Source organism: Musca autumnalis, unplaced genomic scaffold, assembly GCF_047663935.1.
Source record: "Musca autumnalis isolate F117 unplaced genomic scaffold, ASM4766393v1 scaffold_3, whole genome shotgun sequence".
In the NCBI taxonomy this organism is placed as follows: domain Eukaryota; kingdom Metazoa; phylum Arthropoda; class Insecta; order Diptera; family Muscidae; genus Musca; species Musca autumnalis.
Genome location: NW_027411866.1, coordinates 258,895,087 through 258,913,295, shown reverse-complemented (window position 1 = coordinate 258,913,295; position 18,209 = coordinate 258,895,087). Strand labels below are relative to the sequence as shown.

The window sequence follows — 18,209 nt, the reverse complement described above, 5'->3', positions numbered from 1 at the left end:
CTTTTACAAAATTTTATTTTAATCGTTGGCTCATAAATTTCCTATATTTAGAAAAGAACAGTTGCCAGCAGACAGGCAAAGAAGAAGGAAAATCTGCTGATGCTGCTGCTGTAGCCGCTGGAAAACGCGTTGAAGAAGTAACATCGCCTGTTCAGAGGAGTGAAAGCAGTGCCAGCACTGAATACGAATACGAAATAATAGAAGAGGAAGTAACCTGCACCGAATCCGAATCGGAAGAGGTAAAGGAAGTCACCACAGATACCCCCAAGAAGGAGGAAGAAACAAAGAAAACAGAGGAGAAAAAAGAAGCCCCAGAGGAGGATAAAACCTCTAAACCAGACGTAGTGTCTGACGAGACCAACGGTTCCGACGACCAGCAATCATCCCAACAAGAAGCAAAGGCCGACGAAGAAACCAAGGAATCGGAAGTAACAGACTCCGCCAAAGAAACCACTGGCAGCTGCGCTGAAAAGGGTGAGTCGCCTGCCATGCCCACGCAGCAAGGTTCAATGCATCAACAGCAAAATAAAATGATGCAAGTCCATCAGGCAAATAATCAAAAGCTGGCCAGCCAACATAGCAGTAATCCACCAGCAGCAACCTCTAAACTCAGTAGTGATCGTAGTCAAATGCACGCTCCTTCGAATAACAAACAAAACTCCTTCGCGTATCTGACCAATGGCCAGAATAGTACTCCAACAGTGACTGTGACTGCAGGCAGGACAGATAATCCTGTCCACAACAACACTATGGTTAGGGACTTAGGTAGTAACTCTGTAGAAGGTAGTAACAACAACAATAGCACTAGTGGTAGTAGTTCCCAAAGACAAGTAGATCGACTAGGTGTGCCTCAGAAGGAAGATTCGGGTACAGAGAGTGGTGAAGATTTGCGTTTCATTGCGGCTGGTCTGCGTGATCAATTGCAAATGAAAAGTGATTCGAATATTATCGACGACGTCACCTGTGCCCTTAGCCGTTTGGAAGCATCGCTCAAGGAGGGCAAAGACATTTCGGTGGACACCGAAAAACGCAAGGCGCTTTTGGCATTGGTGGGGCGGCTGCAAGCTGGTCTTACATCGCCGGAAAAGTTGGCTGAAATTGCCGCAGCCATGTCTGAATTGGATGGTCCGGATGGTGTCTATGGTGAGACATCTTCGCCGGAAGCAGATGCTCATCGTTCGAATCGCCAGAGATTTAACAAACGTCGCAATCGCATAGATCGTCATACGGTGGGTGTTAGTCGTGAAGAATTGGCCGATGCCAGACGATACATGGAGGACATGTTGATCATGGAGAACATTTGTCAAGCCACAACGCCCGAGGCGACGACAAATAATAATACCCCTCCCCAGTGGTTCCCGTTGGAGAAAAACGCCTCCACAGGTTCAATACTAACACACAATAGTACAGCGGCGATGAGGCAAAACAATTTCCTCAATGAAAATTATGTAGAAAATTCGGCGCCGAACAATCAAAATCTGCTGCCCAATCCACAAACAACGGGAAAACGTCGACCAGTGTCCGGAGATTTCTCCGTTAGCTTTGGATTGCCAGAAAGTTCATATCAGGACCACTCAACCACATCACAGAGCTTTGTCGATCGCCAACAAGCCGCCTATGTGGAACAACGCAATGCCGAAAATGTCCAATCCGATTCAAATTCAAAATTCGCCCGTTTCACAAACAAAAAACAATTAATGAAGCGGGCCAATACCATTGATATCGCCAAGACAAAACGTTTCAATTCAGATTTGGACACTGATTCGGATGCTGAAGACAAGACACAGACAATTGGCCTGAAACGCGCCGTACATCCCACAGTCAAGAAAAGAGTTTCCAATGTTGTGCCACCATTTGAGCCGAAAACTGAAAACGATCGGAAGTTCCTTGCCTTTATCAACAAGCAAAGCGATAAACCTGGACTGGGTTGGACCAACTCCCGGTCCGTTTCAAACTGGACAACCAAATTTGGCAGCCTTAAACACACCTTTGAGGCGGGAAACACGGGTACTGTTACAGCTGCCAAACCTCCACAAATTCCCTCTCACATACATCCCAGACCTGCAGCCCAGCCGCAGCCTGTTCACAAGCAACCTCAAGCACCCGCCCAGCACTACATGAGCACCAATCAGCAAATAGCTCAACGACTGCAGCAGGAAGCCCAACGTCAGGCGGAGGAACGCAGAATAAAACTGGAATATGAACGTATGGAGGCGGAACGTAGAGAACGTGAAAAATTAGAACATTTACGCCAACAACAGCTGCGGGAGCGTATGGAAAGAGAACGCCTCGAAAGGGAATACTATGAGCGGGAAATTCGGGAACGTAATCAAAGAGCCGCCCAACAAAATGCCAGTGTGAATGTTCCCAAGCCCATACCAATAAATGAGTTCAAACATGCTCCACAATCGGTATTTAGGCCCATCGATAATGGCGATGGTCAACAGAGAGGTATCTACAAGCCAATACCACAGTTACCTACTGGGCCGCACAGCTGGCAAGCTCCTTCAGCTGGCGTCAGTCGTTCACATGAGCCATTATCACCTGGTGCTTATGCTGCACACACGAGACCCGATAACTCATTTATAACAACACCACCACCATCCTCCAAATCACCCATTGGTCTGCCATGGGCCTCAAAGCCCACCGTGGATTCCAGCAGCTTTAAGAGTAAAGCAAATAGATTTGAAGAACGTTCCAAATACGACAACTACAATAATGGAGCAGCCATGCTGCAGAGGCATCACTCGTTGAGGACGTCGAATGTTAATGTGGCCTCTCATGATGATTTCAAGAAGCGACCTTCGTTGCCAAATACCAGTGATCCCTTCAGTGTACAGCGTAGCTATCACAGTGATTATCCCGCAAATCCACCTCTATCATATGCTGTGACAAATCCCCCCTTGTCGTATACTGGAACAGCTGCTCCGGCACCACCACCGCCCACAAATATCTCTTTTGTTTACAACAACCATACCTCGAAGCCAACCTATTTGAGCTATCCATGCCTACCCACAGCCGTCATGGAATCGGGTAATTATTCACGTTCACGTGAAGATTCACTAACCAATCCTCAGGCTGTGCCTCTGGTACTGACAAGTTCCAATCCATCGTATTGTCCGCCACAGCAACAGCAACCACCCAGGGAGTATATGTCGACATCCACCTTGGATGTGATGAGTCCACCAGACAGTGCCTTGACAAGCCCCAGTATTCCTGCCATGCAGCAACAGCCACAAACGGATTACACAGATGATGATCTAGATTCCGATAATCTCACCGAATACCGGGCCGTCAGCAAAGTAATGGCCAAGCCACAATCTCAAACCGCTGTTACCGTGGGTCGACGTGCCGGTCACGTAAGCGATGATGAAGTGTACGGCAAGAACTCCAAAGCAGCCAAAAGTCTTCTCTCCACCATGAAGAGCATTGGCAACAAGACCAATGGAGATACCAAACGTCCACCGGCACTACAAACCGTCACTAAACGGCCCGAGGCGGTAACATCTCCTCAGACCTGTCTTTCACCGGATGGTCGTTCATACCAGGCTCCATTAGTGGATCCAGTCTTTCCAGATGTGACTAACTTCGAACCGAATCGTAAGCCAATGTACGAAAAGACTTCCACCATCAAACCTCAGGCTACACCAACCCCCTACGGACAACAGCCACCAAGGCAACAACCCATGATGTACAAAAGTATGGAAAACATTGCAAAACGTGTTCAACCATCTCCACCACAACCATCGCCACCAGTGCAGGCCCATCACCAAAGCCAAGCACCAACATACGTGGCGCCGCCAAGGCAGTGCCCATCGCCTACACCATACGTCAGTGAAACACAAACATCTTATGTGGTCACATATCCCATGGATGATACCACCGATGACGAGGATCACAGCCGGTATTCTTCGTACAGCCGCGGCAGTGACGTTGTGCCCATGAGGAGATCAAGAAATACCAGCGAAACATCAACGATAAGTTCAACAACCACGGCTCAGATGGTATATACCAACAACGTACCTGCACCAAACACTAGCTGGACCACAAATCCAATTAATGAGCCCGCAATAGTCCCAGCTACAGGTCAAAATTACTATGAACCAGTGTCAACACAAAATTATTCTAGTCAATTTGTATCCACCAGTACTCAAAGTACAATGCCAAAGGCACCGATAACCCACCAGACACCTAAGAGTTCAACACAACAACAATATCAACCATCTTCACCGGCGGCATATACCAATTCTATGCCAGCACCATATGCGGCGCAAACAACACCATATCAGCCGCCTCCTACTCAGGTATCACAGCCTTCCCCAACGAAGACAAATTATACCAGTCCACCACAGTATCCAACATCATATCCCAGCCAACAAACTAATCATTATGAGGTCTCACAACCGCAGAAACAACAACTACCCACTCAACAACCCACTAACCAACCAAAAACTCCAATTGCGCAACCAAGTCAACAGGTGGCAGCAACACCACAAAAAACTACAACCAAGACTAAGAAAACTGTAGCTACTTCAGCCTCCAAACAGTCGCAGGAGAAGATCAGCACCAAAGCTACTTTGGCCAGTATGAGGAAGTCTGTAAGTGAAGACTATCAAGATGTGAAGAGTGTGACAACGGCCACCCGCAAGGCAAGTATCAGCAAAGAAACTGCCAACGGCAAAATCGAACAACAGAAAATCGAACGTCAAACAGAAGTTCGTCGGAAAAGTTTGGGCAATACTTTGGAATATCAGAAACGAGAAGAACATCACACCACTGCCATGGAAACCCACCACCAGCAGACAGTGCAGCAACCACAGCAACAAATATACAAGTCCTCAGCGCCCCCAGATACCCCGGACATTGTAAAATCGTCTCTGCCCAAAGATGAAAATCAACCAATTCTTAAAAAATTCGGACCACCACAGAGACATCATTACACCCCCAACTCATATGTCAATCCATTGGGCCATGCCGGCAGCGATACGGCAGCCCCAGTGACAGCTACAAAAACAGAGCACCACACAAAGAGTGTTAAAGTTACCTCCGCCACCAGCACCAAATCGATTCTAAAGACATCATCGGGAGGTACGAAAGCACCAACAGTGATTGAAAAACCTGCTTCGCCCGAACCCGAAGAGGAATACATACCTCGTAACATTGTCTTCAATAACATTCATGCCTTCACAGCAATGTCTGCTCGACGCCCAGAGGAGAACCGATCTCACTTTGAACCCGTCATCAGACCGAACAAACTCAGTAAGTCCGATTCATGGAATCAAATTGTCAGCCTGCAAAATCAAGCATCCGCACAGAAATTCGTACCATCTCCCACAAATGAATTGAGACGTACCAAATCGGGTCACACCTTGAGCATACCGAAAATGTATGAGGCTGGCTTGGATAAAACCGAAGTTGCCGAAAAACAAAGAACGGTTGCCGCCTTCTTCTCGGGCCACAAATCGCCGATACACCACCAGGAACAAACAACGGTGGTCGAGCAAACCAAAAAGTCCACCATAAATCGCACAAAGACCAGCGAGAAAATATCGGCCAGTCGCAAATCGATGGGCTCCTCCCACCAACACACGGTCAGTCAAGGTGTTGGTGGCTTGACACGTAGCGCCACCATGCCACACATAGCCAATTTACGTTTACTGGACGAAAGCAATGTTGAGGATGCTTTCGAACAGTTGATAATGGGTTCATAGTTCATAAACACCATCAGCACCACCACCAACCACTGTTAGTTGTTTCTGCCGTTTTGCCGGCTTTCTGGCATGCCTCCTCCTTGTTCAACATCATCTCAAGCTTAATCTGAAGAAACTGAAACTGACAAGAACCAGAACCAGCCATCATTCCAAAGTGATTACACATGAATCACCCCACCTGATGTTGCCATCTTTGCCACCATCTCTAACAGGCCGGCAGCCCCAACTCCCCCTCTCTCTCTCCCCCCAGCACATTTTGTATAGTTAGTTATAGTTTTTTTGTTCCACACCCTCAGTTTAAATTTTGTTACTGTTTTAACGTTTCTTTTGATTACAATGCGACGGACAGAAAGAAAAAGACCGTGACAATGACAGTGACACACTCACGGACTGGCAAGATGTGAAGGCGAACTAGAACAGAAGTTGAGGGACTTCATGTTGTTTATTTTGTATAATAAAATGAAAAAAAAAAGTTGGTTAAGAACGAGAATTTCTACCCCACTTCCGCTAATCGATACCAAACGAACGAACAGTACTCACGGCTGTTTAATTACCGTTAAATTTACTATTACCACCAACACTCTATCGCTATCACCATCAACAACAATCGCCACTTCCACTATCCTCCGACCACCCTCTCTATCTATCCAACCAACGATCAAACTAACAACCTAACCGGCAATCGAAACATTTGATCGATAATTTGTCAACGCTGGCACTGACTACAATCCTCGCGTTGTATTGGAGGAGATGTAGAATGGATGAGAGCAGACTTCAAAATATCGAATTGCAAAAAAACAAAAAGACAACAAACATGTGTTGTTGTTGGGCTTTGACGTTTTCCCACCTACAAAATACTTGTGAGTTTGCCTTAAAAGAAAACTTGTGTAATTGTCCCTCGCGCGCTCTTTTTTCAATTATTAATCGAAGCATGAATGAATAGTCCAATCGGCAATGTTATCGTTTGCTTGTTTTTTCAATCGTTAAAAAAGAATCGAATGCCCGTAACAATTCGTTTTCGCTTCCAGTTTTTTTTTTAATCGTCCTCTCCTTAACCTACGTGAAACCATTTCCAATTGTTGTGTACTATATGTGGACGCCGTTGAAAATCGAATCGAATTCGAGAAGTTTTGTAAATATATGCCTAACACTTATCGAAATTGAAATTCGAATTTTGAAAATTGAAAATTTTGTTTTTTCTTAGTGTACTGTAAATGTAGATGCTGCAAATAATGTTGAAATACAAATTAAAATGAGAAAGTTATGTGAAAAATCAGCTATAAAGTCAATTTTTTTATAAAAACTATGTGCATATATGTATATTTTGGAACATACCAGACCAAGGGTCTTGCCGTAGTGACTATTTTCGTCTCCCACTCCAAATTGATAGGGATATCGAAAATGTCGATCACGAAACTTTTCTGGGAATGAAGAAACTAAAAGATCAAACTAGTTCATTCAGCTTTGTTCAAATGTTGCATGTTACCAAGTATGGCCTTTAGCCATTAGCTAGAATTTCATCTTCCCATTCGAATACTATATGAGATTTTAGCCCTACCTATTCATCAGAATTTCAAATGGAAACATTTATGGTGATGTCCACAAGCGAACTATTTCAATTGGAGGACTCATTAAAAAAATGAGTATACTACGTCAGATCATGACATATGTATTTTGAAAGATGTATTTTATTGGCAGATGATCGGCGTAAGCAGGAATGAAAAAAATAAATAAAAAGCAAAAGTTCCAAAGAATCGACTGGGAATAATTGAACCGTGAATGTGGGAACTAAAAGATCGCATGATCGTGCTATGAATTTAAACTAAAGAGAGCAAGTCTTCTAATCATGCTGAAATGGCTAACAATTGAAGTAATTTTATGAAATTACTGTAGTGGGGAACTCGATCTAAGAACGCCTAATTTCATGAAATTATTTCATTGAAATCGCTCTAGTGTGGACCGGGACTAATAAAAGTAAGAAATGAACTAGTTCATTCAACTTTGTTCATATGCAAATTGTAATTTTTATGATCGGAATATATCAAAAGCTGCCATTGACACGGACCGAAGATTATGAACCAATGTTGCACTGACTCACACTATTACACATAATTTCCTATTCCCGCCGCACAGTGGTTCAGAATCGTTTTTTCCTGGTCAAAATTCTGTAACTTTTGAACGGATAGAGATATTTTCACAATTCTTTTTTTGTTGGACAGATAACACATTCAGCTTTCCGGTGAATTGTAAGCTGTCAAATTCGGCCTAAAAGTTGCAGAGGAATTCAAGGTCAAAATTAAACTTTTGAATTTGTTTACTATTGTTCATCAAAATATCAGTGTTTTTTATATCTTCTTATATATTAAAGATGTTCAAACGCCAATTAATAAACTATAAAAATACCAAAAAAAAACTAAAAAAAAATTTCGAAAAAAAATTTAAAATTCATTTCACAAATTTTTCACAAAAAAAAATTCAAAAAAATTAAATTTTTGTCAAAAATTAAATAAAATGCTTCTTGGGTTTTCATAAAACTTATATAACTCATATAAAAACGCATATACTCCAAAAAATGTTAGTTTGTGTAAAAAAGCTGTAATTCATATGGACATGGTATGGAAAAACACACATTTTTACCCATGTAATTTCAATAAATTTCTAGTCCACTAAATTCGGAATTTCATAAAATTTAGTACCTGGGGAAAAATAAAATAGCTCATGTTGTGTAAACGCTACTGTAATTTATAAAACCGATTTTTAAAGGTCACAATCCTACCTACCTAACAAAAAGAAACAGCGAACGCAATACATGCTATAGTTTCCGAGAAATAGCTATTTCTTTCTCCAGAAGTTTTCAAAAATTACGTATTTCTCAAACACCTTCCAATATTTTTACCTAATTTTTTCCTTAGTTTCAGTATGTTTACTATCGATAAAGAAATTAAATATCTGTGACAAAACAAAATTTTGATTTTTGGCCAGGAAAATCGTTTCTTGAACCATTGTGCGCCGGAAAGTATAAAGAATCGAAATGAAATCGATTTGCTTGTTATTCTATTTCAGAATAAACGTCCAAACATCCAACATCGAAATGTTTTCATTTCTGTCCACAACAAAAGTCGACTTCAATTTTTCGAATTTTCTACACCATGAAATTCGATTTTTTAATTTGAATTTTTAATTTGTAATTCGAATTTTTCAATTTTAATTTGACAATTCCATTTGTTTGAAATTCGAATTATTTCATTTATAATTTGCATTTTTTAATTTGTAATTCGAATTATTGCATTTGTAATTCGAATTTGTCCATTTGTAAATCGAAAACGTATTTCACTTGTTATTCTACACCATTTGCACATGCAATTCGAAGAATTTCAGTTTAGTTAATTAAGTATTAGAATTTTATTAGTAATTAGAAAAATTCCATTTTTAATTGGAAAAATTGCATTTGTAATTCGTATTTTTTCATTTAAAATTCGAATCACTACATTAGTTATTCGAATTATTCCATTTGTTACATTCGGATTATATTTGTTTTTTTTTTTTTGATTGCTTGAGTTGGAGTATTCCTCCATTGACTCAACTTCATTTATTACCCTCTATTACAGAGAGTAATGTTTTTCAAAACGAACTGACAGTGTTGCAAAATTTTACTGATCGCTACCAATATCATGCTTTCATCCCGGCGAAGGGAATTATCGATTGGCCTCTCAGTTTTTGAAATGATGCCTTTTTAGCGAAAAACCGAACTCATGTCAGCACGTATCAACTAAGAATTCATCTAATTCTGTGAGTTGAAAAGAACATCACCACAGTTGCCTGTGAGGTTGTTGTTGGAATTTTTTAACAAAGTTCCCTTTGCGCGTGCCTCCGCTGTTTTTTGTTTGTTTTGTTTATTGTTGAAGATTCAATCTCATTTGATTGCTTGAGTTGGAGTATTCCCCTATTGGCTCAACTTCATTTATTACCCTCTATTACAGAGAGTAATGTTTTTTTCGAATTACAAATTATATGTTTTGAATTACAAATGAAAAAATTAAATTACAATTGAAATAATTTGACTTACAAATGAAAAATCCAAATTTAAAATTTAAATGAAACAATAAAAAAATACAACTGAAATTCTTCGAATTACTTTACTACTTTAGGGACCTAATCAAGCGGAAAACCCGTGTTTCAAACTTTTCGATTTTTTTTTCTTTAACTAAAAAGTTGATTTTGACAAATCAGTTAAAAATGAACTTTTGGATATTGGACCATCAAATATCAATTACAGAAACATTAATAGGCAGATTTTCTGAGACGAATCGAAGCCAAGTTTGTTCCAATTATGTAGTACCAAACTCCTGCCATTGTAGGTTTTTTTGATTAAAAATAAAAACTATCAAATATTAAAAAAGAAGAATTTTGTAGTAAATCCATTCGATTAAAGTCGATCACAAAGATCGAATTTACCTTTTATCCTAAATTTTTCACAGTCCGTCAGAAACCAAAATTTCAAAATTTTCAGGCCTGCATCTACATACATACACAACTATAGGACATTTTTTTGGAAATACAACATAATAATGCTTTTGCGTTTTAATAATTAAAATTTAAAGCTTAATAGAAGAAAGAAAACAGATTAACCAAAAAACATAAAAACCATAAAAAAACAAACCACATGATGTCCCTCCTTCTGTTGTTGTAAAAACCGTTTTGTACATAGATGAAGAAATCATTCACTAGTCGAACTGCAACTCTGCAAAGCTGCCAACGCAAATCAATAAAAAAAATCAAAGATCCTGACGACAACTTGTAAATATTTTCCAAAGAACCTGACCTAATTTGACATGAAATCTAACTTTGTTTTATTATTCGATCGGCTATAACAGCTTTCGCATGGTTTTGAAATTCAAGTTCTCTGGCATAGTTGTTTTTTATTTTGTTCTTCGTTTTTTTTCGTTTTTGTTCAGCATGATGGGTATTCAAATGGTTATGGTTATTATATGACCAGTTACGCTTGCAATACCCCCTCAAAACTACCTACCACACCCTGAAAGTAGTGGCTTTTTTTCTAACCCCCCTTATTTTGCAATCCTTAAGTTCCATATTTTTTTGTTTTGTTCCAGACTGTAAATATTCTTTGTAGTCTTTATTGAGTGTTTTGAATGTGTTTTATTATTTTTTTTATTGAAGATACAACTTTTGTACATTTTGCATGTAAATCTATGTTTTTTTTTTATAAATGTCATTATCGGGCCTACATTCCCGCCAATCTGTATCTATTTTTCTATATTTTCCCTTCCATTACTGACACATGGCATTCTCTCTCTCTCCATATCTCTCTCTTAACAGATACAAAACCACAACAGTCTTGCACATCGACAACCGAAAAAACCGAAACGAAGGGTAAAGATGGAGCTGTTGTAACCACAACTACTAAAGGTAAGTGCAACATCATCATTGGAACCCTCTTCCCGTCATTATAACATTGGTCATTTGTAAACCGTAGAAATCAGTTGGTTGATTTAGAGGATAACTAAATGAATGACCGTATTTTGATTAGGTTCCAAATATTTTAATGTAGATACTCGTATTTATTTTTGTTTATATCAATTTATTTTTTTATTTCTTTATTTCAGTTACAACTCGCACTGTTAGTGGAACAGGACCAAAGCCCGTTTCACCATTTGCCAAATTCAAGCAATTGGATAGACAAAATTCTCAACAATCCGCAAAGTAAGTACATCGATTTTATTTTGAAAAGTACGTATGTATGCCATAACAAGATTATATATTTATAAATATATACATACACACACTTATATTAAATTTGTAGTACAGTATGGGCTCGTTAAGAAAGCGCTGGAGTATAAGTTTATGACCTTTTTCTGATGACACTTCCTTTTTGTCCGTCCAATTCCACTTTATTCTCCTCATATGCGCTGCAAGTGGCTGTTGAATAGCAGATTTGGTTTTGGAGGGATTGACAAAAAACGTCCACACATACATACGTATTTAAAAAAAACATTCTGCACCATTTTCACATGTAATTCGAAACATTTCGCTTGTACACCTTTTCAGATATAATACGAAGCATTCCAGTTGTAATTCGTAACATTTTAATAGTAATTCGATTATTCCATTTGCAATTTGAAACTATGTATTTAATTGTTTTTCGAGAATTCCATTTGTAATGATTTCATTTGCAATTCGAATTATTCCATTTGTAATATGAATTATTCCATATGTAATTCGAATTGTTCTATTTGTAATTCGAATTACTTCATTTGTAATTCGAATTATTCTATTTGTAATTCGAATTATTTTATTTGTAATTCGAGTTATTCCATTTGAAATTCGTATTATTTCATTTGTAATTCGAATTATTCCATTTGAAATTTGAAACAACAAATTTCGAAATACAAATGAAATGTTTCGAATTACAAATGGAATAATTCGAATTTCAAATAAAACAATTAGAATTACAAATAAAATTATTCGAATAACAAATGAAATTATTCGAATTACAAATGAAATTATTCGAATTACAAATGAAATTATTCAAATTACAAATGGATAAATTCGAATTACAAATGGAATAATTCGAATTATAATTGAAATGTTTCGAATTACAAATGGAATTCTCGAATTACAAATAAAATGTTACGAATTACATATGGAATTCTCGAATTACAACTAAAATGATTAAAATTACATCTGAAAAAGGTGTAGTTTGAAAATTCCAATTGAATTTCGAATTAGTTCATTTGTAATTTGAGAATTCCATTTGAAATTTGCATTGGAATTTTTTTTCATTTGTAATTCGAATTTTTCCATTTGAAATTTAATTTTTTTTAATTTTAATTCAATTTTTTTCATTTTTCCATTTAAATTATTAAATATAAAATCCGACTTAATATTAAAAAATCGAATTACAAATTATGATAATTCGAATAATTCCATTTGAAATTCGTCTTATTCTATTTGTAATTCGAATTATTCCATTTGAAATTTGAAACCAACAAATTTGAATTACAAATGAAATGTTTCGAATTGCAAATAAAACAATTAGAATTGCAAATAAAATAATTCGAATTACAAATGGACTAATTCGAATTACAAATAGAATAATTCGAATTACTACTAAATTATTCGAATTACAAATGGAATTATTTGAATTACAAATGGATAAATTCGAATTACAAATGGAATAATTCGAATTACAATTGAAATGATTTGATTACAAATGGAATTCTCGAATTACAAATTAAATGTTACGAATTACATATGGAATTCTCGAATTACAACTAAAATGATTCGAATTACATTTGAAAAAGGTGTATTTTGAAAATTCCAATTGAATTTCGAATAAGTTCATTTGTAATTTCAGAATTCCATTTGCAGTATTTCATTTGTAATTGGAATTTTTTTCATTTGTAATTCGAATTTTTTCTATTTGAAATTTAATTTTTTCAATTTGTAATTCATTTTTTTTTTCATTTCTTATTTGATTATTTTCCTTTTGAAATTCTCACATTACAAGTGAGATTTTTCGAATTACAACTGAAATTATTCGAAATGCATGTTAAAATGGTGTAGAAGACATAATAGGGAAATTGTATAAAAATGTATGGACACTACTTTTATCATGGAGTCCAAAGGTACCCTTCACCATAAATTATATTGAAACTAGAATTTTAAAAAGTACCGAAAATCTGACGGTGCAGTTTTATGGGGTATATTCAACCGTGGACCTGTGCCGACAATTCTCTGTCGAAATAATTTGCGTCCTGCTGTAACGAACAGAAACTGCGGGAATATGTTGTCTCCCCCAACGGAGATTGAATAGCAAATGTTACCGAATTATGACCTTCGACTTGATAAAAAGTGAAAAGACTCTAACAGCGAGGTTTATGTTTATTTACTTTTCGAGTCCATACTGTGTACAAAATTTCAAAATAAATCATTTAAACTTTAGACAATATCTCTGTAGATTCATTACATTACTCTTATACAGGTGGTTGGTAATATTAATTTTAAATTATTTCATCTAAAATATAAACAAATTGTAGTGAAAAATAATAATTTTGTATTATAAAAATATTTAAAATTAAATATTAATAAAAAACAAAAAATTTCGCACACATTTTTTTACATAAATCATACAAATATTTAACAAATAAAAACATAAACTACACAAATATGTTCAACGGATAAATCACACAAATATATACAACAACAATTGATGCAGTAGATAGATCTGCGGCTATCCTTTACGTCTCTATCTCTGTCTTTATTTCCAATTTCCTTATCTTCACAAGATGGTTTTCTTCTAATCTCGTAAAACAACATTTTGTAGTAGAAAATCTACACGTTATTTTTTGTTTAAATAAAACATTTGTAGAGTTATTTGTTTAACCCCTCTCTTTTTTCGCTCTGTCTCGCCAAGTCAGAAAACCAACAGAACCACCCATAAAAAAATAAAAAAATCGTTAACTAGATAACTGTTTTAGTTTTTTTTTTAATAAACGAATTTCAAATAAATCTAAATCATTTGTTGTTCAGATCTCCAACAACACCCACAACACCTGGTGGAGGCTCTGCGGCCTCACCATCTGCTACCGGTAATGCACCGATATTCAGATTTACTGATCCTTCATTAAATGCACGTGCTGCCACTGCTAAGGAACAGCTTCTACAGTGGTGTCAGTCGAAAACACAGGAATACGAGGTATACAACAACAGCAACAAATTTTAAAATGTTCTAAAACTATTTTTTTAATATTTTTCAAATAGTGAGAGTTGCAACGAAACGACTTACCACCCCGCCAACAACTCTCACAAGCAAAATGAGTGTTGTGTTCTTTATTTTCTTTTTTTAATTTCCTCTAATCTATAACTTCTTCTTCTTTTAATTTCAATTGATGTTAATTTTTAAATATTACTTATCAATCTACTCGCAAATCTATCTGCTCAGTTAACATAACCGCAAAATCAAAACGAAAACGCCTACTACCCGCCATCGCCAAACGCTAATTACCAAAAAAAAAAAATGCAACAAATTAAGCAAAAATCTCAACGTATGCTTGAAATAATAAAATTAGCAGCGCAGCTTATCTTAAAAAAACCTTTGGTGGTTGGATTAAAGCTTACATTTATTTACCTTTAGCTATATCTAATGTTTAACAATTTGCATGCTTGATCAAATTCAATTTAAATTATGTAATTTAGTCCAGTGTAAGCTAATGAGTGTATTCAAATCTTAAGATGTTTAACTAAGTCCTCAGAAAATAGGAGGGAATGCTATCCCGACACATGCGTAAGGACTTCTGGCGCTATCGTGAAGATATCCAAGAGGTCATTCCATGGGACGTCAACGGATTGTTGATAACGAAAAGTCGGTGGGCAATAGATGGAATAAAATCCTTAATCAGCATCCTCCAGCAACTTTGGATAGTTAGCAACAACTTCGGTCCGGTACTAACTAATTTTAGCTAATTATGTCAGCTGAAACATGAACATACCTCAAATCGAGCGGTATTGAGGCTATACAACAACATTGGACTATCTCCATAACATTTTTGTTCGAGAAGTTTAGTGACATCTGAGAACCTCAATGTCAAATTATAGGTAGTTCGGCCAAAGAATGCAACTTATATGTTAAAAATACATAAAATCGCCCGGTTCGGTTATAAGGGGGCTATACCAACACATGGACCTATGTTGAAAATATTTGGTGGATAGGTTTTGTGGCCTCTGGGAACATCAAACGTCAAATTACAGCTAGTTCGGACAAAAAATGCAGCTAAAATACCTAAACTCGGGAGGTACTGTTATATGGGGATTATACCAAAACATGGACCTATGTTGACAATTTTTGTTCCAGAAGTTTTATGAAATCTGAGAATTTCAGCTAGTTTGTTCAAAAAATGTACTAAAAATCTTCAAAATACCTAAAATAGAGAGGTGTCGTTCGTTATATGGCTATACCAAATGTGGACCTATGTTGACAGTAGCTTTGTTCCCGTATTTTTTAGTAGTAAAACTCGTAAAAGGGAGAAAAAATGTTCTCACACAAAAGTCTTTTCAAAAAGTTCGGGAACGCAAAAATGGAAAAAACGTCAAAAAATCTGGAACAAATGTCAAAGTCGGCGCACCAGCCAATCAGACGCCGGCATTCATGTTACTATTTTTTACACGCTCAAATTTGTCGAGTAAAAAATTTTTAAAGAGAGCGTCATTCGACGCCATTTTTGTTTAGAGAGAAGTGAACATTTTACAACTTTTTTGTGTACAGGACGGGTTTTCGGGTAAAATGTGTAAAAGTCGTAAAAATTAGGTCTGTTCGATAACCCAAAAGTTTGCACAAATTTGTACACACTTTTACAAAATGCTGTTCGATAACAAACTTGTTCAATAAAAGAGAAATGAGAAGTAGTTGCAAATACTTTTTACTTGCCAAGTTATCGAACAGGCCTATTGTAAAAACTTTTTAGTTCGGGAATAAAGCTAATGTTTGTTCGGGAAGTTTTGTGACATCTAGGAACCTCAAATATCAAATTACAGGTAGTTTTTCGGTTGAAACATTTAGCAAAAATTCTCTTCCTATTCGAACTTGACATGCCTATGGAAAAAATACACCCCGGTGCAAAACTATAATGCTCTAGCTAAATTATTACGGACGCTAGAGTGGTTACCACATACGAACATGACTAGATCGACTCAAAATTTTATCCGGATCAAGAATATACATATATACTTTATAGGGTCGCAACTGGTTATTTCGATGAGTTACAAATAGAAAAATAAACTTAATATGCCCTCCATACTATGGTGAAGGACATACAAATATATATTTTTATAGTTTATACTCACAAGAGGGTGCTTTGAATACACTCATTAGCCTTGGTTAACTATATACTGGATTATCTAATATACTTTACATTCAATACCTACTGCGGATTACCATTTAATAATTAATTTCTTCTGAAATACAACTTTATTTTTCTAGAATGTCAAAATAACCAACTTTAGTGGGTCCTGGGTCGATGGTTTAGCATTTTGTGCCCTGATACATCATTTCTTGCCAGATGCCTTCGATTATAGTAAACTAACTCCACAAAATAGAAGAGAAAATTTCGAATTAGCTTTCACAGTGGCTGAGTAAGTAAAACTGAGTTTCAAAATAACCCAAAATTGTTCCTAATCCAAATTTTGTTTTCCTAAAATTTACAGTGAGAAAGCCGGCATAGCCCCCTTATTAGATGTTGAAGATATGGTTGTGATGAAACGACCCGACTGGAAATGTGTCTTTGTCTATGTACAAAGCATCTATCGCCGTTTTCGTAATTGCCAATAAACAATTTTCAACGCTAACTCAGTAAATTAAAAAAAAACAACAACTCCTCAACAATAATTTATTTTTTCCTTCTAACTAAATTTGTTTTAAAGACTTTAACCAGCCATGGTTAAAGTCGACACTTTCTAATGTTTGTATCAGGTCAAGTGATGAGTAGAATAGTGTTCAGTAATTTGTATTTGTTTGTTAAAAAAAAAAAAACTTAAAAAATATGTATGAATGTGTCCTTGCCACTCACTGTGTAATGGACTCGTATAATTTGTTGTTATTTGTATTTTATTTTTTCTAATTGAAAACCAACAGACAATATTTCTAATGAAATGATTACGATTTGTCAAAGCTTCTGTTGGTTTGTCAAATCTCAATCACCAGGATATACAGGTGATATTTTTTATTTGTTTTTATTTTATGAATGAATGTCAATTATTCATATAATTTTTAGATACTCATAATATTGTAATTATTAATTTCTATACACAAGAAAAGAAGAAAAAGAGAAGAAAACAATATGTATGTATGTATTTCTACTACTCACTTTATATCATTTTCTATTACTAACATTTTGAATGAATCAATCATCAATCAAATTAATTTGTTATCATTCAATTTTGAAAATACATTTGATTTGATTTTGTTTCTGCTCGTTGAACATGAATTTAATATGAAAACTATATTTTTTAAGCATCCAACAAAACGTCAAAACGAATGTTTTCTTGTTTTATTTTTTTTTTAACTGAAATCAGGTCAGACCATTTAAAACAGCTCAATTTTTTTAATTATTATTATGTATTTTTTAAACGATATATTATTGAACTAATTTTATAAATTATAAGAATGAGAATAAATAAAATATTAACATTCAATGAGAAATTTGTAAAATGTGTTTTACTTTATTTTCTGGTGAATTGTTAGACATACCAGCCCCCATATTGAGTAACTTTTTAACAACTTTACTCATTGTTTATTTTACAACAATTTCATTTGTTTGTTTTGTAGTTGTTACATAAACAAAAGAATTTTTAACAACTTTTCAATCGATCAGTAGGATATGCCTACTGATACCTATCTGTCAGATTTTTATAAGAGCTTAACATCCGGATAAATAGCGGTGCCTTAAAATAATGGCCAAGACTGCCATCAGTTATATGAGCAAT

The 18,209-nt window shown here is 36.1% G+C and overlaps 1 protein-coding gene across 23 annotated transcripts in view; it reads left to right on the top strand.

Moving 5' to 3' along the window:
- The window catches only part of LOC141399446 (smoothelin-like protein 2), a 130,466-nt gene extending 112,541 nt beyond the window's left edge, over positions 1-17,925 (top strand). For 13 of the 23 annotated variants that reach the window (XM_073978191.1, XM_073978185.1, XM_073978189.1 and 10 more), the window contains 6 exons: positions 52-5,259; positions 11,049-11,138; positions 11,336-11,432; positions 14,262-14,427; positions 16,708-16,859; positions 16,932-17,925. In XM_073978191.1, coding sequence (XP_073834292.1) covers positions 52-5,259; positions 11,049-11,138; positions 11,336-11,432; positions 14,262-14,427; positions 16,708-16,859; positions 16,932-17,055 — 5,837 coding nt within the window. In that variant the 3' untranslated portion in view covers positions 17,056-17,925. Of the gene's footprint in view, positions 1-51; positions 6,572-11,048; positions 11,139-11,335; positions 11,433-14,261; positions 14,428-16,707; positions 16,860-16,931 lie in introns of those variants that run through there. The other 10 variants (XM_073978194.1, XM_073978188.1, XM_073978202.1 and 7 more) reach the window with 5 other exon arrangements.
- The last annotated feature ends 284 nt before the right edge of the window (positions 17,926-18,209 follow it).